At 39.3% G+C, this 27,716-nt stretch overlaps 1 protein-coding gene across 1 annotated transcript; it reads right to left on the bottom strand.

Annotated features, from left to right (window-relative positions):
• Positions 1-1,635: 1,635 nt before the first annotated feature.
• Positions 1,636-11,535, bottom strand: LOC139745429 (uncharacterized). Its single transcript, XM_071655819.1, has 6 exons — positions 11,432-11,535; positions 8,924-9,109; positions 7,471-7,629; positions 6,087-6,256; positions 4,641-4,809; positions 1,636-1,969 (listed from the first exon to the last, which is right to left on the bottom strand). The coding sequence occupies exons 2-6, from the start codon at positions 9,057-9,059 to the stop codon at positions 1,728-1,730; spliced, it is 876 nt and encodes a 291-aa protein (XP_071511920.1). The 5' UTR covers positions 9,060-9,109; positions 11,432-11,535; the 3' UTR covers positions 1,636-1,727.
• Positions 11,536-27,716: the final 16,181 nt, after the last annotated feature.

Here is a 27,716-nt window from a genome sequence, read left to right on the forward strand (position 1 = left end):
AGGTCTGCGTCAACTCAATTTGTCACAAATTTCTGCTTTTTATAAATCAGAATCCACGATCAGCTTACACTTTCACTAAACACTCTCCTCCTTCCACGCATCACTCCATGCTTCTACCTATCCACCCGGAGAGTCCCGTTCTTCAATCACACACGTTGCCTTAGCAACTGTCTGGAGTCTCGTTTCTGCACCATCAATATGAAATTATGATATACCGTCACAAAAATAGAGAAAAAGAAAGACTTCACTGCTGAGAGAAAGAGTGATTTAATGATTGACTTACAGTGATTTATCTTTAACACAAAACAGGTTCATTCGTCGCATGCCTATTATACAGGCATCCTATACTCTGCCAGGTTCGTAACGAAATTGTTTCTAACAACTTACTGAACGGAAGTGATGTACATTGTATACACGGAATTTCCTCTCAAAGCAAAATCGTACAGCGATGAAAGCAGGTGGGTTAAAACAGCATATTAGTACAAATGGAATTTATTTACGAGAGTCGCAGAGTGTAAATAAAATCAAATTCGGCATTAACGTGCTACACTAGTATCAGATGCTTGAAGTAAATCAAGGGAAGACGTCTCATCCAAACTGTTCGTGCAAACTTGAAATATCCACAGAATTATTTGTCTCAAACATTCATCAGGGTTTCGTTTTCTTTGTGTAAGGAACATGAGAATAATAATAGGCAAGATAAGTATTAATTTTTATGTTGGTATTATTCATTTTTCTCTTGGGGGAGGGGATAGTGACATTAGGAAAATACCTATTCGCAAAACATAATATTGATGAGTACAACAACGATCAGCACGATGGTTATGTGATTTGGTCTGCAGAAATCACAACGTTGAGAAAAAAATACTCTCACCGGTCCACAAAATCACGATGACAAATGCACTACAACTGTAGCGTAGTAGGTCACGCTAACGTAGTTACAACAAAAGGATCCTAGAGTCGCTGACGGGCGAGCCAAACATGGCCCAGAAAAATGTTATTTTTAGGCCTTTCCTTTGATCATTTAGCTTCGAAATTTCGGCAGATGATAGAAGATACATAAGACTACAAAATTATGTAAAAACAGACATCTGAACGTTTTGACAGATTTTGGTGATCTGTCTTCAAACTCGATTTTTCTCGGCTCACCCGTCAGCGACTTTAGGATCCTTTTGTTGTAGTGGGTCACATATTATGTATGTCAATGGGATTATAATTGTCTTCTTTTGCAAGACGCTCAGGAACTGTGGTGTATGAAACGAAGTAACGACATCTGATACATTTCAGCACAATCTGGTTTTCTACGCCTAATGAAAGATTTCCACCAGCTATGGAGACCAATCTCATGGCTGCACGGTTCTAGAAGCCATTAGAAAAAGCTTCATTTTCCCTAACTGTGTAGTTTTTATTATCGGAAGCGACATTTTCCCCAATATAGCATTGTATATAGTAGTTGTTCAGCTATAAAATATAGTAATGATTATGCCTTTAATAGGCATCTGTTTATAGTATGCGTACATCAGACAATGGAAGAAAAACAAGTCGTGCAAAAATATAGTGATTACATGAAAAAAAGATAGAGAGATGAAAAGAGAAAAAGGAGGAAGAGAGAGAGAGAGAGAGAGAGAGAGAGAGAAGGAGGAACTGAGGGAGAAGGAGGAGAGACCGATTAAAGCCGGGAAACTTGCATCAGGCTCGTGTGGTCCAGGAGTGTAGTCATGGCTCGTTTAAACGGGAATCAAATCAACCTCGAGAAGATCATCGATCTCACGACGACGACGACGTTCATGGTCCTCATCATCATGGTGACCGTGGTGTCCGTGTCCATGTCCGTGTCCGTGCCCGTGTTTGTGTCCGTGTTTGTGTCCGTGTCCGTGTCCGTGCCAGTTCCCGTGTCCGTGGTCGCCGTCCTCGGTTGGTACGAGAATTTCAAAGCGATGTGGCTGGGGTCTCCATGGAGCATCGTAAGCTGTATAATTCCACGTGGATGTACAAAGAGAAGTTTATACATTAAGAAGATAGCTAAGTGATAACGCAAACTGCAACAACAGAGGGCGCTAATCAAGTCATTTCCTCAGAGCCGTAATATAGAACGGCTCTGCCTTTATTTTCTTAATGAATATCGGCAGTCACCATGATGTCGAGAGAAATGAAATGCTTCAGCCTAAATACATGCATTGCATAGTAAACATTATTGATACATAAATAAGGCAGTTTGTATGTTAAGTTTGTTTATAATTAAGATCTTTGCTATTTAACTGCTCACAACGGTAGGTATACACAGATAGGAAATACTGCTGTTATGTGATACATGTATACCTCTCCAAAGTTAAATCTATCAACAGTAGCTCAGGTTGAACAGATTGATGGAAGAACTTTCATTGATATAAAGTAAATAAAGTAAGTAGCTTTTAAAATGTGCATACTTTCTTTGCTAACAACAATGGCATGGTGTCATTCAAAGGCATAACTTATTAGCCATTTGCAAATAGTTCTAAAATGTGAGTTAGGGATAGAAACAACTAACGTAAAATATTAAGCCAGTATAATCGTGGTTAAGTATTGTTAAATAAACAAATGTGAACAATAGTTATAATGAAAATGTTTCCATACTCAACCATCTACAGTTAGAGTTTAATGAGAAAAATAGTGTTATCTTCTTATATCCTAGGCATTATCGCAAGTTATGATAGGGAGTTTTGTGATACTGTACTACTGACCTACATACATGCATCAAAAGTGATATCTTGAACATTATCAACTCTTTACGTGCCATGGTGGAAACCCCCTATGTGCCACGTTATTCTGAGATACGAAGGTAGTCATGCTTTGAGAAATAATTCTGTTTTTCCAATTTGTATAACTTCTACAAATTTCTGTTAAGATGGGGGTAATAGTAGGCAAAGTTAAAGAGGAATGCCAAACTTTGTTTCGATATAAATTCTATGCCGACTCTATTTTCATTTTTTTTTCTTTTAATGACCAGTTGCTACATTACTATAAAGGCATGACTTTTGCACATTAAATCGTGACAGAAACATAGAATGTACGAGTAAATCTAGTTGGGAACATCGCTGGATAGTCGATCACCATAGAATGCAAGCCGTATACGAAAGGAACAAAAGCAGGAGAAACGCTTTCATTGTGCCGCGGGATTAGCAGTAATTAGCGGTTTATCGATCGGTCTTGGCGGCTTTGTTTGTTGAGCAGAATATGCGAAGTTGGCACGCCGTCGACTGAGTCGGAGGTGCGAACGTGGCACATAAAGAGTTAAATCACCGCTAAAGGTATAGTCTGTAATACCATCGTAATACCATCTAATATGCAAATGAATGGGGCGTGATGTGAGTCCGAGCATTCTAGGCTAGAATATGCCATTCACTTCATCTGTAATGTGCATAATCAAGTCCGTGAAAGTGCGTGCTTGCCAGTGTGTGAACATTTCTTTGTTTATTGGTGCTGAGAAGATCGAGTTTCCAATCAATGTGTTGTATCAATATAATACAATCATATAACAACCATTCCCCGAATTGAATGCAATTCCAATCGTTATATTTATTTCAAATATAGGCCTAATATTTAAATGTTCTATCATCAACCTATCAGGGTTGTTGTTGGTTTGTTCTTTGCTGTCTGTATGTTCGTTTGTGTTTTGGACCTCTACTCTGAGGGAATGTAATATGACACGAACCTCCGGGACTCTTTAGACATTATTGATTATTGGTTTGAATTAGTTCTTCTGATTATAATAATAATCATTAAAAAAAGAATCATACTTGATCCCAAATGTGTGTAAGTGTGTCTATGCTCTTTAGGGACCATGGGACTGGCGTATATGATACTAATTACGCAGGACTACACGGAATTATGCCTAATTTGCAAAATGGACTAATCTAGCTTTTTTACCTCTGCTGACCAAATTTGGAAGTCAATTCCTTCATACTCAATTTCATTCTGAGTAATAAAAGAATATCGATGAGTATTGCAACAAATTTGAGTTTACCCCGTATCTTTCTTAGACATTTCTGGAGTTTAATTTGGCATATTCTTTTCTAATCCTTATTCTTCTGGACTATTCTATTTTATTTCATTTCATCCTACGCTATGTATGCTACATGCTATTCTATTCTATTCTGTTCTATTCTATTCTATTCTATTTTTTCTATTCTATTCTATTCTACTTTATTCGCATGATTCCAATCTATTTACTCGAGTTACAATGACGTTGATGTGGAGTTCTGTTTTAATGTATTTCTATATTTTGGATGTAGGCCTATTTGGATTTTTTTTTCATTTACCACATGTGTACCGGTATATACTTGCATTTTTTCTTCTTTTTAATGCGTAAGTAATCTTATGGAATTATTTTAGATGAAATGGTAGTATTTTCGTTAAAAAGTCATTGATTTTACGGTGTATGATAATTGTGTTTGTTTCTATTTCTTATGTTATGTATACTAAGTATAAAATGTTGTATTATGTTACCTTGATTTGTTTTTACCTCATCACGGACTCACTGAAGGACAGCCATTGGCTGAAGTGAGTGACCGTGTCAAAATAAAATAAACTGAAACTGATATGTGGCTTTGATTAGGCTTTGGCTGCAATCCACTATAAAAAAAAAAAGAAGTCAAACTTACACAAGATGGAGTACGCGTCACGGCTGAACCAAAATGTCCGCTCCTCCAGAAACGTCACGAGCTCTCGGTAATGCTGTTTTAACGCGGCTAAGGTCGGGCGGCCACCAATGAGAGCACGGCCGTAGAATTCTCGTGGCTCTGTAGCTCGGATCAGATGAATGTCGGACTTCTGTGAATGACAGAATGATAAAGTGGGATTAAAATTATGATCTTCGCGAAAAGCAGATTCTTAATATCCTAAAACATTCAAAATTAAAGTAAGAGAGCATAATTATCATGCTGTTTATCGGGTTTTGTTTTCCTCTGCAGCATTTGCAACAGCTAAGTTTTCTCTGATTGACTACCGTCTATGTTTGAGGACGTGTCCCTCATTATCTTTATGATGATAAAAACGAGTTAACAGCGATGATGGTCATTCGATTGCTTCTCCTTCATTAAAATATTCATTCTCATAATTCACAAAAGGGTCTCGAACTATTGTAAAAATAAAAATAATAATGATAATAATGATAATAACAATGATAATAATAATAATAATAAAAATAAAACTTAAAAGTAATAATAATAATGATAAAAACAATAAGAACAATAGTGTTAACATTATCATTTTTTATTTTAATTTCATATTTCTCACATATATCACAATAAAATATATAAATACGAAAATTATACATGATATAATCTGAAATGGAGTTTCACCGGAATGTTCAAAAGTTTGTTTTGGTACAAACACAATTATTATTATTAATATCGGTTATCATTATTATTATTATTAATCATCATCATTTTAGTTGTAGTAGTAGTAGTAGTAGTAGTAGTAGTAGTAGTATTAGTAGTAGTAATAGTAGTAGTAGTAGTAGTAGCAGTAGTTATCATCATCATTATTATCAAACGGCCCCGAACTTTGCATAAAGAACAGCTAATGACCATAAAACCTACATTCATGACATGGACACACAATCTCATCGCTACACAAACTCTCAACACTATTACATTAAGCACTACTGGACCCCCCCCCCCCCCCCCTTAAAAAGAAAAAAAAAAGTTCGGTGAGTGGTGACTGCGTTATTTTGAGAGGGGACTGATATATATTGAATTCTGAAATGCCCATAAACTTAATACGCAAGCCACCAGGTTTCGTGTGGAACGGACTAACTAATAGTCGGAGAGATGTGAGGTTATAATTGCATGATTCAGTACTCTTCCAATTTGCTTGTGCTGTCACTATGCGGTGAAAACATAATTTATAGAACTATAACTTAGTCCTCCACGGCTGTTTAATTCAAATTCAAATTTTGATGAAACTCCGTATCCCTAAAAATTATTTTGTTCGTGTGATCTAAGGCATGTGAAAATGTGGAATTGCACTTTTGTAAAGAAAGAACATAAACACATTGATAAAGAGCGTGGGTATGGTTTTGTGAAGGATGTTGACTAGAAACGCACATTTGACGGTGGTGGCGCTGTAGCCTGTGACTCCGAGGGAATGTAGAATTGGAGGCTGAAGCCCTGTGGGCAGCACCAAAGGTGGTCCGACTCCTCCGGGCAGAACACGGAGCGCTGTTTCTTCTCATTCACAGTCAGGACGATAGGGGTGGTTCGCTTAATGCCATTGTCTACAGGCACACAAACACACACACATACACATAAACATACACACAAAAATAGTGAGTTATGATATTAAAAAAAAAAAACCTTATGATATTAATAAGCACTGTCTTATACAGTGCTCACCGCTTATAATCGCATGGGGTCAGGAGATATAAGTTTTTCTCCCGTTTAAGCGGGCTCCCGCTTAAGCGATGGCCAATATTGGTCCGTGCAAACCAAACAAAATGAAGCCAAGTATGTGAGCATTACATTAAACCATGCACAGTCGTCATACTCGGTATTACAAATACATAAAACTTGTATAAGGGCCTATCTATTCATTATACACAATATTCAACACCACCTGTCCTTTTCTTTTTCGGTGGTGGCCCATTCGAGCCACCAGAATCATCAAATATCAATTTTTGGTCGTGGCCCGATGACAATGAAATTTGATGGCCCCGGGGGAAAAAAAAAAGGTCAAAGAAAATAAAAAATGCGTTTACTTAACAAATTATCAAAATAGTACAACAAACCGTGATCATTTTGTAAAAACTATATCTATATAATTGCTATTACAGATACAGATAAAGACATATTGTGTGTACATGTGGAATCTGTCACGTCTTTCGCGCGACATTAAAAAAGCACCAGAATTTTGTGCGCGAAAATTTTCACTTTTGAAGTGTATTCGTAATCAATTATGTAGAAGAAATAACTAGCTATAAACTTGTTGAAATGAATACAAATATATCATAAGAAATTTTGCCATTACTGTCATTGAATAATTATGGTAAAAATGTAATATAGCTACTATAGCAGATGCTATTTTCTCATCGTCAAAGGCAAATTATGTGTATGAGATATTCGTCACATAACTGAGGTTGATGCAAGGCATGCGCCAAATCTACCTCTTACTAGAAAGACATAACCTATAAACAGGTATGTTCAATAAAATGCGATTCCTCATCGCGTTCAAGTTGACTTTGATAAGTGAGCTTGTGTTTCTTGGTTAATGCTATTAATTAGAATATACTTTGAAAACTTTACTCCGCAACAAGAATTAACTGATAAAACAAAGGGGTAAAAGCACCTAACAACAATAAAAAAAAACCTGCTGATTGTACAATGGAGGCGAACGGGAAAGGAAAATACAGGTATTATTGTGTGTATTGCTGTAGGACAACGACGATACATTGAACAAAAACACAGTAAAGGTGTATTAAAAAAAAAACATTACCTCGGAAGTAGTAGTGGAGATCCATGTAAACACTCATTGTAGCGGACGTAATATTGCAGGTCGGCGCAACCTTGTAGACCCATGCGCCTGGTTCGACGCGACGCTTGAAGAAGCCGTCACCATAATCCTCCAGCAAGGTGTACTCGGGACATGGAGATCCTAGTTAGGGTCGGAGCGGTCAACATTCCAAATTTATTGATTAACAGGGGGGTGTTTCATAAAGCTGTTCGTAAACTTACGAACGACTTACGAGCGACTGGTGATCAGTTCTGGTGCTGAGTTATGGAAATTATGATAAGTATAGCACGTCAGAACTGATCACCAGTCGCTCGTAAGTTGTTCGTAACTTTACGAGCAGCTTTATGAAACAGGGCCCAGGTTAATCAACAAACTGATTGGTTGATTGATCTTGAAGAGCAGTAGCAACACTGAAGTGGCTATACCCTGGGTAGATAAGACCTCGTTATTATTATCGTTATTATCATTAGTAGTAGTATTATCATTATCATTATTATTATCATTATTATTATTAGCATTATTATTATCACTATTATTATTATTAGTATTATTATTATTATTATCATTATTAATGATAATAATAATAATAATAATATTATTATTATTATCATCATCATTATTATTATTACTATTATTATTGTTACTATCTATCAATTTAGTTTGATTCACAGAGTGTGATTTTTCGTCTCAACAAAAAAAAAAAGGAAGGAGATGAACAGGTCTGAAATGATGATTATCAATAACTCTTTGATATTGGATGTCCCTCCCCCCTCTACCACCACCACCACCACTACCAACAAAGTGGTAGAAAATCCATCCCGTATAAATGAAACGTTGCCTCCGAGTAAAGGAGCTTTGGTATCAAGTTCACTTATAAGATTAGTCAGACGTGCGGAATATTCAAATTAATCTCGATGAATATGACAAGAAGGGATAATCAAATCAGCTGGAATCTTAGCTTTTTTTGCTACGCACATCTTATCCATGATACGCTCAACAGTATCGAAATTTTTCAAACTTTCTTAGGGGTGTTCATGCAAAACTTTCACTTCACTCTTCGATGGAAGGCGGAGGACGTTATACTTCAAATCTGTAAACAAGAAATGACACGGCAATCTGTTACTGAACATTTCTTGTGGCTCATCCTGCTCTTCCAAACTGCAGATTTAAATGGAAAGGGTGGCTACAGTGGACATTTTGGAATATTATACCCAAAACAACCCACATTACACTTTTGGCATGTTTTTCAAAGTTAAGTTGTGAAAGCTGGGAAGACGAACAGCTTTTTCACGTGGGAGACAAGAATCGAACGCTGTTTGCAGGTTAGGAGAAGAGTTCGATAATGGTTATGATATGGTGGTCATTCAGCAGGCTGTATAGATGGATAAATTTGTATAGATGACAATGACTTTTCAAGGAGGTGTCCCACACTCACGGGCACATTGACGAATACCGTTCGGTGCAGGCGTGGGCGTAGGTGTGGGTTTGGTCGCAGGTAAAGCGGCCGCTTTGGTCGCAGGTAAAGCGGCCGCTACTGAGATGGCAGCCGTTAGAATCAAAGGCACCAGCATGGTTGCAGTAGCAGGACACTAGGCTCTGCCCTTTCAAAACCTGTTAATAGCTGAAATTACATCAAATCGCAACTCAAATCATCATCCAAAAACCAGATTTCCCATTAGATTTTAATAGATCTTACCGTTACAACTAGATTTCCTGCTGGTATTTGCAGTCACATCTTTATGTTTATAAATTTGAGAAGCATAATGAATATTTTGATTTTCTTTCGTTGATTTATAACGCCTCATTAATACTTCATGTTCGCGGAAGTGAAATTTACTTCTGTCCCCGGAGTTTGATAACTTATCAATTGCATTTGTATCACACTGACTGGTATCAATTATTTCTCGATCAATTCCAAATCATTCTTTTGCAATCCTTCCAAAATTTCCCTATTTCGTTCTTATTCTGTTATTCTATTGCTTCAAACGAATCGAGGATGGTAGGAGAGTGTAGGAAGGAACAATTGTAACTATTTTATATTATGTCATTCCGAGTAAAAACAAACAAACAAAAAAACAACAAAAAAAAAGAAAAACCAACTGGATACATTTTCCGTGGCCAAGCAAAATGAGCGATATCAATACGCTCAATTCAACACAATTTGATAAACATACAAGTAGGCAATACACATACAAAAAGTAAATAAAAACAAAAAAGTACGATGGGTATCCTTCGGCGGGGGAAAGATGATGAGGCATTGATGCTGATGAGCATAAAAGAAAATAGGACGCCAGGAGGATTTGGGCCAAATTATGTCCTTTGAATCTCTCAAGCACCCGTGACGTTCATGTCTCTGTGTATAATTATCTTATTTTTTTTATTTGGACAATTACAGGTTAGTTGTTAATCTTTGCGTACAAGTTGCATTTTATTTTGGATGTATCCCCCTTTTTAGGTTAGCGAGTCTTTTTGTTTCAAGATTTGTACTAGACCCTTTGCCATCTATTATGTGTATTGAGCCAAGATGTCACAGACAAGAGAACGCACAAGGATTGACCGGCTGAAGTCTACTTGGCTCAAAAACCAGTTTTATTTGTTTTTTGTTTGCTTTGTTCTGTTTTGTGTTAAATTTCATTTCATTTCATATCATTTATTTTTCAGCATGATGGTACAAATCAACAAAATCATGCTAGAAAACATACACATTGATTCATCATTTATTACATAGTAAATGTAGCTAACCTTTGCACGCGAGAGCAAAGAAGTCATCGTAACAGAATATCAAAAATAGAATACAAGGAAAACTCAAACTACCACACCGAAGGATCCCCAACAAGCCAAAAGAATAAAGGGCCTCATTAGACACATATAGAAATGACAGTGATTTTGATGAATAAAACCACAAACTATTTCATAAAACAAAACATTGATAGACATGTACACACGTTATGCTAATGAAAAAAAGAACGAAGAAAGAGAAATGATGTAAGATAGTGAGAACGAAAAGGAGAGAATAGAAAAGGGTGCACGTCACGAGTTCGACACCCACGAATAACACAGCCCAAGAATCATACAGCCCCAAAAGCACTATAACACTTAAAGTAGACAAGGCCCATGAAACTGACACATTAGAGGGATAGTATATAGTATTGTTGGAGATGAGGATTGGGTGTTTAACTTTTTGCGAGATACCAAGAAACCTGCACTAATGAAATAATACAGAGCATACCAAGAGGAATTCAAAGTTCATTAGATGAAAATCGAAAGGCAGAGACATCTAAAAACAAAATAAGACAAGGGGATCCTCATAAAAGGTGGATCCCATCTTTTATTAGTATTGCTTCGTTTTGCATACCTCCGACAGTTCAAAACCAATTTTTGTGAAATAAACGTTGAATCCCTCTTGGAATTACATGCTCTTTCATATTTCATAAGAGGCTTCTCATATTCTCACCAAAACAATGTTAGAAACCTGAGGTTGGGTCTGAACCAAAACTATACACGATCCCTTTATAAGCCCGTGCTGTAATGTCATGGGCTGTTTTGACCTCTGTAATGTCGAACTCATGAGCCTTATTTGCTTATAGGGCGGTATTCTGAAATCCTTACTAGCAAGATTTTTCTTCCTAACTAACTCTAAATCAGGATTTTTTCCAAGTGGTATTCTGAAGATCTTCTTAAAACTGCTTCACATGAAAATTGAACACTGACTTTGCATCCTTTTATAGTACCTGGCACGGATTGTGTAATGTTGGTTATAATTTTCACACTGCTGCAACTACAGCAACCAAACTCTGCCTTTCAGGACACGTAAATTACTGGGACATTGCTGTCACATATTGCTTTGTTTCTCAGGGCATGACGAAAAAATGAACTCACAGGTGGTAAAGTATTTCTTATCTACCCAGAAATATATATAGTGAAATAGAGTTCTAGAACTTACCTGTTGGTGAAACGCGCAGTATTAGAAGCGAACCGTCTTGTTCGTCCAAGCACAGGATGGGTTTGTGTGTTTGTGGCCTGTGATATCATCGTTTTGTCAGAAATGAAAAAAAGAGGGAAATTTACCGGAACCATCGCAACAACCTCGTGATCTGAGGATGTCATCGCATACATTGGATACAGCGGGAAAACTTGTCCGGCATAAGATTATCAATAGAGTCTTCTGTATCATCAGACCAGAAGTATGTTTCATTGTTTGTTTGCTTGCTTGCTAATTGTTTGATTGTGCATTCGTTTAGTTGTTAATAGATGTTTGGTTGTTTTTGTCTTCTCTTCTTTTTCAAGACCAAGACCAGATAGCAGAATAATATTCAAAAGATAATTCAAGTAACTTGTTTGTAAACGACACAGGCAACACGAAACTCACTTATTACGTTTTTATCAGAGTATCCAATATCCTAGTTCCCTTTATAAATAAATACATGTCTGTGAACAATGGAGGTCAATAACCATACCGGGGCAGAATACAGACTGGAACATCCGTACATAACAATTGAGATTTATATCATGAGGACGGTTAGTCTGCATTGTGAGATCATCTGTCAATCAGTGCAGGGAACTTACCTTTGTCAAATCCCTGGTCCTGGATGTTGTTGTTGTTGTTTTCCGCAAGGATGTTACCTACAAGCAAAACGACAGAGCTTGGCTGCTTGTGTTTTGCTTCGATTTATCCCCTGACCTATAAGTAGGGTTATTCTGCGATGCACCACCACGCGAGTACCCATGGATTTCCTTTTTTTTGGGGGGGGGGGGGGGGGGGGGATTGGAAAAAGTGGCTCTCTCTGAGCGGGGCGTCTATTTGGGGATAGTTTTAAAAGGAAAATTCAATAAATTATTCACCTTTAGTAGTTTGAGAGAAGATCTCTGATCTCCTTCACGCCTTGATCTAATCTATCATCTATCTCTCAAACTTTCTTGTCATAAAGGTAGATAATTTCAAGAGACGCTAAAACTAAATGGTTTTCATGAGGATGCGTGCAAGAATTTGTTCAATATCTTTGAGAGCACGTTAGTAAGGGAGCTGGACGGGGGGGGGGGGGATTACCTAGCACATTGGGAAGTTATAGCCGTTCTAGTATTGAAATTCAGTTTTTTTGGTGCACACTGTTGGTAAAATATTAAGGAAATGTTTAAATCCAAGATATACAACGAGGATCTTATTTTCCCCCTTTTGCTGATAAAACAAGTTTAAATATGTTATTTTGAAAGCGCACCGAGACAGTCTGTGCGTATGCGGAGGGGGGGGGGGGGGGTGGGGAGCTCAGGGGGCACAGGGGGCGCAAAGTTGGAGGGAGGGAGATGTCCCCTCTCCCACACAAGGGAGCTATTGCGTTTTTAGAATTGAGATGCATCGGTCTAGCGCCCACCGTTGGTAGATTATATGTCTGTGAATTTTTTGCCCATTAAAGGGATTTTATAGTTTTGCTTGAGACCTAATTTCAGGCTTCTAACATTTTGGGTGACATAATGAGAAACCTCTTATGAAATATGAAAGAGCATGTAATTCCAATTGGCCAAGATAATGCAGAATAGAGCAATCCTAATAAAAGGCGGGAACCACCTTTTATTATGATCGCTTTGATTAATACCTTGTTTCTGGATGTCTCAGCAATTCCAGAACCGATTTCATCCAATTAAAACTTTGCATTCGTCATAGAATGGTATGCTCTGTACTATTTCATAAGTGGTCTCTTCATATCTCACAAAAAGTTAAAAGCCTAATCCTCGCCTCCACCAATACTGTACCATCCCTTTAACAAAAGTAAGACTATACACATTAGGGGGCAAACCTTCGATAACCCCCCCCCCCCTACTGTGGCACATTACAAATTTGCCTTGTCAAAATCATATGTGGTCTCTTTCACCGCTTTGCGATATCACTAAAAAGATTTAAGTGGAATTGATTTAAAATGTTTATGATTTCGGTGAATGCAGAAATAACATAACACATCACTGAAGTTTGACGAAACTCAGACAATCCATTCACTGTACAAGAGAATAGTTATTTCCATGCTGACACATACAAGTGGAGCAATTCAAAGGGAATATTGATAATACCCAAAAAAGATAATTTTGTCATGAAAAGTACACAGTATGGTAGCAAATTTAAGGCTAATATGATTTCCCCTACTTTCTGAAGGAAATAAGTAAAATCTTTTTAGCATATTAAACACACACACACACACGCGCGCGCACACACACACACACACACACACACACATTCAAAGGTTCTGACGGTGTTCTGGCGAGGGGTTAGGACCTAATTCTTGAATCTAAAATGTGTTGATTCATCTTCGGTTGCAGTCACCATGGTACATTTTGGCAATCAATACCTGTTATGCCCCCAAACAAACAAACAAACAAACAAACAAACAAACAAACACGAAATAGTCATGTTAACGAACCCCGACTGACATATAGGCCTACCCATATTCGTTATTGCCTCTATGGCATAATACGAAACGATGAAACGATACATTCCTGTTACCCTGCCTTCATTTCTTCTTCTTCTTCTTCTTCTTCTTCTTCTTCTTCTTCTTCTTCTTCTTCTTCTTCTTCATGGCGTGAAATGTGACACCTCATACCAAAATATGTGAAAGATTTCTCGTCTTAACTTCAAGTGAGCAAACCTTATTTTACCCGGCGATATAATGAGGAAGAAAATTGATGCTTTTTAAAAAAGTTTAAAAATCGTTATTAAAAGCAAAGTTTGTGTAAAGGTTGATCTTTTCGAAAGGACTGGGAACTAGCCCGATATGAAAGTGTCTTGTCAGGACCGATCCTAACGAAGAATACGAACCGGGGACAAATTCATACTGCTTCCCTGGTCTTACGCAAGAACGTGCCTTCTTAATTCCAATGATAGAAGAGAAAAGGGCAGGATTTTCTCCCTTTTTCTCTCAACACTTAGGGCTACTCATTAAGCAATGTCAAACCTCATACGCTGATATTTCCTTTGCCAATCTATAAACTTTCAAACACTAACTTACATGAGACCTGGTAACAAGGCTTCATACCAAGGCCTTGCATGGTTCCAGTCACTATGGAAACGAAAGAGCAGTTCCTACCTGCCGCTGCCAAGTGCTGGGATAACAGCTGCAATAGAAACCTTTTCCTTTTATTGAGTAGGGATTTCCCCATCGCTCGGCCGAATAGATAATCGGAAGGAACTACATACGCTAAACACGGGCGAGGTCAGTGGTACATTGTTTCGACTCAATTGGACTGCCTTCTATGGTTTATAGGCAATCCCTATGCTATCTTTACAAAGTCACCACGCAATATTGTATTCAGAATACATCCCCTGACACCCCTACCCCCCCCCCCCCCGCCCGCCTCATGTCTTCTCACCGTATGCCACAGATCTCGAGGTGCCTTGGAGCTGTGAGCTTCCCTATATGAGATAGCACTATTATGGTTGCAAGGTTTCATGCCATCGGAACAATGCGAAAAATACAGCAATTGCCTTTTCGAAGGCTACTTAATTCAAAAATTGAATAATGTTTGTTATTCCGATGGTTCATTAATGCCTTCTCTTCATTTTCGGATAGACGCACCTTCGGAATAACAAACCTTATTTCATTTTTGAATTAATGAACCTTCGGAATAATGTTGGCCGAAGGCATGCATGCGTTGCAGTCTCAAAATAATGTGACACACAGGGTTTACACCCTGGCGCACAAAGAGTTAAACCGCCTGTCCAAAAACAACCAAACACTGTAGTATTAAAGTGTGAGAGATGTCGGACACCCTAACACTTCAGTGTTGGCCCAGTGGATAATAGGGACACTTTAACGGGAGGTCATGCATTTGACTCCTCTCTGGAGCTTATAACCGTGGAAAAGCTGTTTTATTCATGATGTCCACCAAAACGGTTACGCCACAATGCTGGGGTTATAAAAGATCTCCGGGGTCCTACTTGTATACACAACAGAGAACCACGTCAGACTTGGTCAAAATCAGTTTCCATTTTTGTGATTACTAATATCACCACCGTAAACACAAGGCCTATATTGTCATAATATAACAATGATGAAGACTATGACGATTGGAATTATTATCATCATCATAGTTATCAGCATTTAGGTTTTTATTATTATTATTATTGCCCCTTTCAATATTATTGCCATCATCATCAACACCATCGTATGAAATTGTGGACTGCTTACAAGTTGAAAATAATGTCAGTTGTAACTGTATCAATGCCCTTTTAAACTGTGACCCTGTGTCTCAGTGTATCGTGACGGGGGAGGGGGGGGGGGAATAGATATTGTCAGCTATTAGTACAAAGCAGGGACCGCTATGGATGAGGATGTACAATTAATCCTTGATATATCCCCCATTGGTCCGCAGCCCCCACATTAAAACAAACAAACAAACAAACAAACAAACAAACAAACAAACAAGCAAACAAAAACTTTCCGCGGCCGCTGCAAGGGTGTGAGAGATCATGACTTTAAAGGCACTGTTTACCATTGAGAACAGTGATTAAGAAAACGTTTGATATATCACATATGATGCATGTGTAGGTCAGTCGTATCACAAAACATCCTATACCATAAAGTTTCCGTAATAAAGATATCAGGAGATATCACTATTTTTCAGACTATTCCATAATATTGTACACGGCTTAGTCTAGAGACATTTTTACAAAAATTATTGCTCACAATGTCATTTGTGTATTAAACAATACTTAACATTGATTATACTGATTCATATTTTCACATTAGTTGTTTCTATTCCTAACTCACCATTTAGAACTTTTTAAGCACAAAAGCTCGGTTTTTGTTTCATCTGCAAATAGTAAATAATGCCTTTAAAGCATTTTATCATACTCCGCTATTGGCTCACACTTTCACGATGATACATTCTCATCCGCCCACATATCTTGGAATACTTCTTCACAACATGCACAACACTCAGGCATCCTTGATATTCAGTCACACACTGCATCCTGCGTGTTGCCATAACAACTGTCTGGAATGGTCTTGCTTCATCGTCAGTTTATCAATCCCTTTATCGCCAATCAGTTGAAAAATAACGAAAAGACAGACCGCACTGATGAAGAAAAGGGTCATTTAATGATTGACTTACAGGAACATACACAAGTCATCTTCAAAAGAGTATTAAAATAAAACGGAAGTAACGTATACAATGTGAGCAAGGCATTTGTTCTCTAAGCAAAGTGGACATGGGCGAAAGCAGTTGAATTATCAAAGGAAAAATTCACCTTCATAGACATTATTATGGATCGAGCAAATGCAGCAATATTAGTATCACATCAGTGAAAGTTTGAGGAAAATCAGACAATCCGTTCAAAAGTAGTAATTTTTGGAAGTTTCTGCGCAGTCACTGCTGGATACTACAGCTTGTGATGTTACATGTGTGGAACGATATAAGGAAAATATAAAGAAAATTCAGCATATTTTCACTTCTCTTGCATCATAAAAGAACACTTGACTTGCAGGTAATGTGCACTTTTTCCTCCAAATGGTGAAATTTTGTTTTTATTATTTTCCTTATATCTTTCTACGCATGTGACATCATGCACTCTGGTTGTCTGGCGAAACTTTAAAAATCAATTACTTTTGAACGGATTATTCGCTGCATTCACTCAATCTACATGTATATGTAGTTGGACATGTCTTTTAAAAGCAGAAAATTTGTTCAAAAGCGAATGCAGTAAGAACGAAGAACATGTAGATTGACTATTCGGCAATAACGTCTTGAACGTACTGTCTGAGGCTTTACTTGTAATGTTGTCTAGATCATGTAGATCATAATGATGGCGTCCCTCGCTAACAACTTTCCATAATCCTCATCATAATGTTGTACAAGAAAATATCCATGGAATTATTTGTGTCGAATTTTCATCAGGGATTTGACTTCTTTGTCTAAGGTAAATAAGAACAATAAACCTATTTTTGTATTATTTTGTTAAAGGATTCTGACACTAGCACAAGCCTAGTCGCAAAACGCAAATTGTAAGGTTACATTCACTGTCATCGTGATTACGGTTACAGCTCGATATTCCGAAGGTTCGTTATTCCGAAGGCTCTTTATTCCTAAGATTCGCTATTCCGAAGGTTCATTGTTCCGAATTTCATTTTCGGATTAACCAATCTTCGGAATAACGAACCTTCGGAATAACGCCACAAATCTTCGGATGAACGAACCCTTTTTCATTTTCGGATTAACGAACCTGTAGGTATAGGGAATTTGCGTGTTTCGGATTAACGACCCTTCGGAATAACGAACCTTCGGAATAGCGAACCTTCGGAGTAACGAACAGCACCCGTGATATTACTGGTGATGGTTCTGTGACTTGGTCCTATCCGCAGAGACTATACGTTGAGCCACTGTCAGTCATTGCTTTTGATCTTCGTAATTTGCGTGATCTCTCACGTATTTTTATTTTTTCTTTGTACATTTGCAAAAACATAGTGACACAATATACCCTTTTATTATGGTACGTATAGTAATAATAATTGCAAACAACATTTTTCCCTATGTAATTATAGTGGTTAATAATGGATCACAGATTAAGTTACAGTTATATGATTAAGCTTTTAGCCCCTTTCACACTTGGTCTGCGACCAGTTTGCGACCGCCTCCACACTCGAGATGTAGTGTTTTTGATTATTTTTTTTTCTCGGGGTGTTGTACGACAGATCGCTGGCTGTCGGTGCGAACACTCGCATTCGTTGCAGGTTAGTCGCTTCTGTGTACGACAGCCGTTGCATTCGTTGAAGCCTCTCTGCAACCCGATAGGATCGAAGGCGATTGAAGCCGGTTGCAGCCTGTCGTGCGACCCCCCCCCCCCACCCCATCTCAAAAGGAAATGGTCGCAAACGGTTAAAGACCAATTGTGTAAGAGGCTGGAGACATCTATTAACAGTAAGACTTTGTGTACATCACAAGATGAAGGATATGTCCTGTAAGTAAAGAATGGAAAATGGGAATGGGGGAAAAAAGAAACGGAGAGCTGAAGATAGCGGGAAAAACAGAAAGAAAGAGAGAGAGGGAGAGGGATCGTCGAGAGGGAGATCTGACCAGTTAAAGGGGAAAGCCAGTCCAAATATAAAGTTAATGTGATAAGAAAGAGTAAAATATGACAAGTTCAACCGTTAAAAAATTGATCGAAATCGGGTGAAAAATAAGGAATTACAATTTGAAGTTTTGCTAATTTTTCAGGAAACAGTTCTTGAACGGTCAATATGGATATGCATAATTATGGCAAAGTGAGCATGTCATCCCATCACAACTTGCTATATAGTTTGTACATAAAATTTTGAGATTTCCAGTTTTTCATTCAAACGCAATCATGCCCGAAGCTCAAATACTGGTATATCTAACTGATTACTATTCATTCTGAAGTTATTTAACCAGGAATAACTTCATGTTTCAGACTTCAATGACAGAAGCATTTAACTTTTGTCATATTTTGTAAACGATCAATGGGAAATTGTGAGGTTATGACATGGTCAACTCACTCATTTGCATATTCATATTCACTGTAGAAGAACTGTTTAGCAGAAATTCGCAAATTTTCAAAATTTCATAACTGTCTTATTTTTCATGCGATTTCAGTCAAATTTTTACAGTTGAATTCGTAAGATTTTACTCTTTTTTTTTAATTAGACCAACTTATTTTGGGATTGGATTTTCTCCTTTAAAATAAAGAAACAGGTATCAGGCGCGTGTAGTATTTTCTGGCTCGTTTGAGATTAAACAGGAATCAAACAATCTCGAGAAGACCATTGATCTCACGACGGTTACGGTGTCCAAGCTCCTCATCCTTATGCATGTTATGGTAGCCGTGCTGGTGGTGTCGAGGATCGTGTCAATAATCGCCCCGTTCCATCGGTATGAGGATTTCATAGCGATATGGCGGGGGACCCTCCCAAGCATTGTAACCTGCACAAACATGATAAAGAGAGATACACGGGTACAGCTACGCTATTCATTAGGCAGAGTGCGACGACAGAGGGTGCTATAACGGAGTCATCCCACGAGACCAACACCCACGAGTCATACGGTCCACGAGACCGACATCAAAAATTGTTTCATGACTCATACAGCCCATGTGTTCTACGGCTAGCGAGTCATACAGCCCATCACTTCGTCACTACGCACAAAAGACTCATGAGACCCGCACTATTCAAGCGAAGAAAGCCCAAGAGACCGACACTACACAATAAAGGCTCACGAGATCGAGTACGCAAAACAGGCTCACGAGACTGACACTAAAGGCGGTGTCACACCTGTCCGGGCAAGCTTCGCGGGCTTGTGGCGAGGAGGTAGTTTAAAGCACGCAGAAGATTTTCCGCGGGCGGACAAGAATGTTTGCAATTTTTGCACTTGTTTCTTACTTACTAGACGCGTGCTACTTAGCTTCTACTTGCGTGCGTTCCGTGTGACTCGCGTGAGAGCTTTGAAACCGAGCCATTTTCTGTTACGAGCGACTTACGGGGATTGCGAAGTACCTGCTTTGGAGTTGCCTGTGAGGTGCTACCGGTATGGGTTTCCTACTTGTGTTCTGCGCGTACCTCTACGGGCAACTCCCGTGACTCTTCCGGAACAAGTTTTGAGCATGCTCAAGGCCTTGTCATACCGTATCTTGGGAAGTTTTGCGGCTTGACTTGCGGGGAAACAAATTTGCTACCCGGAGCTCTCCGCAGTTTGCCCGAACTTGACAGTACCTAGCACTTATCTCGTCCTTAGTTGCCCGAAGGTGCGCACGCTAGTCCAATTTTCCCGCAGCAAAGTTTTGAGCATGACCAAAACTATTTCCGGATGAGTCGCGAGGATTGCCCGAAGAGTTCCACGCAGAACACCCGTAGGAGGGCCGTAGCCGCAGCAATTCACAGGCATTTGACCCACTTGAAGTAGGTAAGTTGCCCGCTGATCTATGCCTATGTGAAGGGAGTGCGTGCTATTTGTGGGCTCATTCTCTTCTTTGTCCTCTGTCCTCTGTCCTCTGTGGCGTCGAGGACTACCTGGTCCCTTTCGGACAGAACTTCATCCGCCGAATGGACTTCAGCAGCAATTTGATGCATTTGCTGTGAATCTTCCGGGCTTTGTGGCTGTCCATCCACTGGACGTTCTCTGCCCTTGTGCACTTTCCGTCTACGGGGCATCTTCACTTCTTGAAAGCTAGTTGACAAATGAGTGTGTGCCCATCTACTCGAACCAGCCTATTGTTCAGGCTAGCACTCCCCTCGCAGGCGACTAGTATGCAGATAACACGCAGTTGTGGCGCAGGTACTTCGCAGAGCCCGTGTGTCGCCCGTAACTGACATAAAAGAAGCTAGCACGAAGCTATCACGTGACACCCACGCGCCTAACATGTAGTTCAACGGAATACACGCAAGAAGGACTTAGGTATCACGCGTTTATCATGTAATACCCACGCCAAACTCGCCCTAAACCTTGCCCGGCCGCAGAAATTATTCTGCGTGCTGAAAAATCCCCATACGCAATAAGCACGCTTAGCTGGTGTGACAGGGCCTTTTTTGGCAGCGGGTAAATAGAGCCAGCGTGCGCACCTCCGGGTAACTACTTTTGAGATACATGCTAGGTACTGTCATGTGCGGGTCATCTGCGGGGACCTCCGGAGAGCAAAAATGTTCTTCGGAAGTCGCACGCAAGGCTGGTGTGACACAACCTTAAGGAACAGAAAGCCCACGAGACCAACACTAGGCAAAGAAGGCTCACAAGACTGACAGGATGAACAGCGCCATCTACAAGTCATTTATAAATATGTACATGTACAGGGCGTTCCATTAAGGGAAAATTACATACTAGCGGGTGCAATTTCGTCACGCTGTCGAGCGAGAGATTGTAACTAATTGAACGGCACCATCTACATATCAACGACATTAAGAATGTATTTCTACACGTGTGACTTTTAGGGGGCAGTTCTGTCACGCTACGGGAAGCGACATTGTTGCCATTTTTTTCTTTTTAAAATGAAATTGTTCTCTTTATGGGACCCCCCCCCCAAAAAAAAAAATAATGTATGAAAAAATAATAGAGGACAAGAACGATGTATGATTTCATTTTAGATACCATCGTGCTTTTTTTAATAGGCTTTCCTAATTTCTATCTAGACGGTGGATAGGATCTAAGTTTTTTTTCGCCCTTTTCTTTCTCGCTTCACAAGTTAAAGAAGAAATTCATAGGAAATAATATCATATAAATTGACTGTTTTCCATTATTTAATAATATTTTGATTAATTTCTGACATAAATCATGCAATAAAGTTGTTTCTGCTTTGAATATAAGAATGTTTATTTTTACCAAATTTGAGCACTGGAAAATGTTCGATATGGCTACGAAAAATGCCAAATCTGCGACGTCACCAAATGTGTATGCAACCCAGTGGGATTTACGTATCTATAGGCAAACTGTGTGCACTTTTCAGGAAATTGGTGTGTAATTTGTTGTCAATCTAGAATAAATAGTCCGCAAAAACTATATATTCACGTCGTGGAATTGTTTGTTTGTTTGTGTTCATTGGAATCATTTTTTACACCCATAAATTTACGGAAAAAAAACAAAGTATTAAAAGCACAAAACCTATCGTTAGCTCAATATTCACGATCGCCGTGATCAGCTGTTCCTTCGTACAGCCATAATTTGCTGTTATTATTGACACAACAAATCGATCATTGCGGGGGAATTGCGTATAGCTGAGGTAATCTTAGGCCTACATACTCATGAAGGATGATAAATAAGTCAAAGAGCTGTAATTGATTGGAAATCATTTTACACCCATAAATTTACGGAAATACGATGTTTGAAAAGCACAAAACCTACTGAAATCAGCTCAGGATTCGCGATCGCCGTGATCAGCTGTTCCTTCGTACAGCCATAATTTGCTGTTATTATTGACACAACAAATCGATCATTGCGGGGGAATTGCGTATAGCTGAGGTAATCTTACATACTCATGAAGGATGATAACTAAGTCAAAAAGCTGGAATTGATTGGAAATAATTTTTACACCCATAAATTTACGGAAATACGACGTTTGAAAAGCAAAAAACCTACCGTAATCAGCTCAAGATTCGCGATCGCCGTGATTAGGTGTACGCACAACAGTACCAGTAGAATAGGTAGTGTAGAGGTATTCCTTGATGCCGTGATTTCAGCTTGATTCTTCTTCGAAATGGCATGATGAAGGTTTGTTAGATAAATGTGACCTTCTTTTTCTCTTGTGTGTAGGTTTAAATTCTAATTTCTACCTCTTGCTAAAAGAAACAGTCTAACAAAGCGGGAAACTGCAACATTTCCGTGCTGAGCAGCAGTCACGATACACGTGTTGCATGCAAGCATGCACCGCTGCTGCAGCGATCCCCATAGTATAACACGTAGGTTGCTTGTAAACAAGGGGGTCCTCGGCGCAGTTGACCAATCGTGAACACGTATTTCGATCAGGTGTCTTGGTAACAAGGTTGTCTATGCGTCTGGGAGACGATTTGCATAATCTTACGCATGTTTCAGACGAATTTATGAATGAAAGTGAGTAGCATGACATCATGCCATGACCATATTTGGAATAAGCAGAGGTAGAGCTTTCTGTAGGTACCAAATTTGTCAGGGTTCAACGCAGACTATCTAAGACACGATCGCCAAAAGACTAGTCATTTTCACCGTAAGCGAAGGCGATTTGGTCTTTAGACGTAAGATTTTGGCCAACTTTTGAGATTGACATCCCACTTTTCTCTTCAAAATTCCTCATTTTATAGGTATTTCGAAATGTTGTTGATATCAGTCAGAAACTAGAAAATTTCCCCTACAACGTGATACCAAAATGTCGGTCCCTGAGGCCATTTTTGACCTTTTTTCGGGCTGTAGCGCGAAATCACATTTGCCGAGAAGTTTCGGGTTTTTCCACAGCGGGTCTCATATTATAGCCGTATGGCAAATCAGCTCATACACATTTGGTGACGTCGCTCAAATCCGATGTTTCTTGTAGCGAACGGAGCTACGTGGTCATGGAAATTGGGTGTTTTTTCAATCTAAAAAAAAAAAAAACAGTTTGGGGGTAAAGTTACATCGTCTAAAAGATATCCAGTTTTGTTAAAGGGACATTCCAGACGACTTTCATAATTTCACATCATGTAGTACATAAATCGACAACTCCTTGTACAGATTTGTGGAATTTAATGTGGTTCTTTAGCAGAGAAACAATATTTTGAAAACCTTAAACAAATTACACGGATCAAGGATGATGACATAGGAGGTTCACATATTTCAGAAATGTAGCAGTGTAATTCCATTACAATACCGCTTGCTTGCGAGTTCACCTGTGCATAATCTATGCATGCCTTCTTCTTTTGTTCTGTTTCCGTGAGTCCCAACTCATGCATTCTTATGGTGACTCTGCCATTTCATCATCCTTGTTTATTGCAATTTGTTCTAAATTTTGAAAATATTCTTCTTCTTCATCCAAATTATCACAAATTCTGAAACTCTCTTCTCAGTTTAACTAATTATATATCACTTTATTGATATACAAATCGAACAAAGGAATACATAAATACAAAACATAAAAGCCCAGGACATAACTGGATGAACAGAATAAGCAGGGCATATACATAAATATCACACAATGTTACAGAAGATTGAGTTATGTGAGGTGATACAGAAGTTGTTCAAATGAAAAAATCTGAAAATCATCCGGAGGTCTCCTTTAACTAGCTTCTTAGCTTTCCGTGGATATCAAACTTGTCATATTTCTAGATTCTCTATAAATTTCTGCTTTAAGTAGGCCTTACTAAATATGCTATCCGCCTGCTTACACCCGCCTGCTTAGAATTCAATTTGTAATTTTCTCTGTGGCTATAATGTATGAAATTCAACGGATGAAAACGTTTTATGTCGTAGCGATTCACCTCGATCTGTGACTTGTGTTTGTAAAATTATTCTTCTCAAAACGGTACACTTTCCATGATATAGAATAGGTGTTTTCACGGATGCATCTTCTTTTTCTGAATTCTTCACGCAACCTTAACAGGCGATTACATTATTTTCTGTGAATTTATACTAACTCAACACCTTTGCAGATGACTACCCTCCCCCTCCCATATCGTGTAAAGCAGGTGTGCACTGCAACATTGACCATTCAAATTTGTGAATAATTTTCTTGTAGTTAACTTTATTTCATACTTGGGTATTTTTTCTAGTTGGTTGATCTGAATGTCCACATCATTTTATCATTTTTATTTTCTATGTATAGGTTTATACCGGTATGGGCTTTGCTGAAAGGGAAACTAGGATGATTGGGTATTTTCGAAATTAATATTGAAATATCTCATACACTTTTACTGAATTTTGTGTATTTCTTCACAAACACTCACATACGCAAATACAATTAAAGATCTTGAACCGTTCACGGGGTGAGAGAGAGCAATAATTGATGGGGTAATACCTTTATAGCAACTCTCCTTTTCCATCACTTATATCTTCCTTATGCCATTATCTGGACACCCTATAGGCCTACAATTAATTGGTCTATAAGTGGCGCTGTTCATCCTGTCGGTCTCGTGGGCCTTCTTTGCTTAGTGTCGGTCTCATGAGCCTCTTTTGTGTAGTGTCGGTCTCGTGAGCCTCTTGTGCGTAGCTTCGAACTCATGGGTGGTATAACTCGTGGACTTATTTTACTTGATCGTGATGTCGAACTCATGGGCTTTATTTACTCAGTGTCGAACTCGTGAGCTGTATAACTAGTGGGCTGTATGACTTGTGAGCTGTATGACTCGTGGGCTGTATTACTTGTGAGCTAGCTGTATGACTTGTGGGTTTTATGACTCGTGGGTAACGGTCTCGTGCCGCGCACCCGTTATAACTGCCTCTTATCAATGCATCAGTGCCGTATTCTCTATACTGTATAGGCTTACTGCACTGCCTCTCCTGCCCCTTGCCGATCGTAGACATCATCAGAGAATATAGAAGGGCGCGGTGAGGCACAAACCTTGAACCCTGAACCTTGAAGTAGTAATCCCTTTCAGCAATTCCTTGAAACTATCCCGGGATGGTGAAAGTGTCGTGCGTCAGTGAGAGGTGACATGGTGAACAGGATGATTTTTAAATGTCACTAATGTACAATAAAAGTGACGGTGCATAGTGCTAGTTAAAAAAAATGCCTCTTTGCTTAGAGCATGTGTGACCCAACAGGAGGCTGCATCACTCGGATGACTGGAAGAGCAGCCTCTCTGAATGTTAATGGGTTGGTAATCGCGACCACAAGTCCTGGCAGATGGTTCCAGGTTCTAACAGCTGGAGGGGGGGGGGGGGGAATTTGAACACATCTATGGTCGCGATTGGATTACGTACTTGAGCTTATAGTCACGCCTTCCTATGTAGGTAGCTGGGAAATCACATGTGGTAAACGTAGAAGTTGACAGTTTAGTGTATCTTATGAAAGAGGGTGCACTGTGCAAGGAGGCGTCGTGTGTGGAGACTATCCTAACCAAGAGCTGAGACCAGCGTTGAGGAAGATGTTGAATAGCTGTAGTCTCCGTTTACAAACCGAGCAGCAGTTTTCTGCACCTGTTCGAGAGAGTTTATCATTGTTGCTGTGTGTGGGTTCCAGGCCTCTAATGCATATTCTAGTTAGGGCCGGACAAGTGCAGCATAGGCTCTGGCCTTTACTTCCTTGGTGCATGGTGATAATGTTCTGAGGAGAAGCCCTAATGTCTTGCTTGCTCTGTGTCTGATGTTCTGGCGATGCTTGTTCCAGCTCAAATCATGAGTGATTGTCACTCCCAGGTACTTGTATTCCTGTGCTTTAGGTATTATAGGGTAATTTTGGAGATGATACTGGAAAACAGAGGGATTACGTTTCCGGGTGATAGACAGGACAACGCATTTCTTCCCATTAAAGCTCATAAGCCAAGTTGAAGACCAGGTGGATAATTGCTGAATTTCTTGTTGTATTATGTGATGGCCTGAGTCTGCATTTATTTCTCTGTAAATGACGCAATCATCAGCAAAGAGGCGGGTATTTGACTGAATATCATCTTGTATGTCATTTACGAAGGGATGTTACAGGATGCAAGATGCTTTGAAACTTGACTAAGGACGATATGCTCCATTACCTTAATTTGAGGTCTCGCTCTTGTCACCAGAATTGTGTACAGGATATACGAGGGCCTGTCTCCATTGTGATGGGACTGTACCATCGCTGTATCTCTGTTGGTATAGGAATGAGAGAGCTGGGGCTATCTCATGTACAATAAGCTGCAGGAGTCTGGGTGGGATCTCGTCTGGCCCGCTGGCCTTGGAGGGGTTTAATTGCTTTAGCTGCTTCTCCACTCCAGTCCTGTGAAAGTGCAGGTGACCTATTGATGCATAACCAGAGTGGCATTTTGATGGGTTCTGTTAAATATTTTCACTTGAAAACATTCGATGAAAATAGTCGTTCAAAGCCTCTGCTTTTTCTGTAGCTGTGGCACACAACTTGGATGTAGTACAAAGAGATGGTATTCCGATGTGCTCAGATCAGTAGCTTTTGACGTATGACCAAAAGGCTTCGGGTGTGTCTGTCAGACTGGTCCCGATTATGTCGTTTATAAGTCACGGTGGGCCTTGTGAACAGTTTTTGCCACTTGATTTCTAAACTCTCGGAACTTCCCCCATGTGGCTGCGCTATTCTGACGAAGGGCACTCTTGAAGAGGCGGTCCCTCTTTCTCATCTGCCGTTTAACAGTGTTTCATTGCTGGGGTAATCCATGGTAGATGTCGCTTACCCTTGGTCATCTTTGCTGGTACGAGTTCCGTCAGACATCTCGTCAGGAAGTTTGAGATGATTGTCCAGTTTGTTTCCACATCTCTGTTTTCAGGGTCAGACTGAAGGAAGTGAGTTGAAAATTCTGCAGCAGCTTGCTTGAGCTCATCGAGGTCAAGCTTGTTGAAAAGGTGGATTTTTCTCGGAGGTTTTGGCTAATACTTTGGCCTACATGAGACGTTGAATGTCAGGATGTGATGGTCCGAGATGCCGGGTTGTACATTACAGGGCTGCCAATTCTCACTCATATTGAGAGTGAGACTCACTCACTTTGGTCCTTTCTCACTCTAAAACTTTATTTCATTTGCATGCATTTCTATTGTTCTCACTCATATTGACTCCTGAATTATAGTATTTGCCTATGGGATTCTCACTCTCAACTAGTTTAATTCCAATGTTGGCAGCCCTGACTTTAACATCATCAAGAAGA

The sequence above is a fragment of the Diadema antillarum genome, unplaced genomic scaffold (genome assembly GCF_040938485.1).
Source record: "Diadema antillarum isolate AM-2024a unplaced genomic scaffold, OU_Dant_1.0 seq00001265_RagTag, whole genome shotgun sequence".
In the NCBI taxonomy this organism is placed as follows: Eukaryota; Metazoa; Echinodermata; class Echinoidea; order Diadematoida; family Diadematidae; genus Diadema; species Diadema antillarum.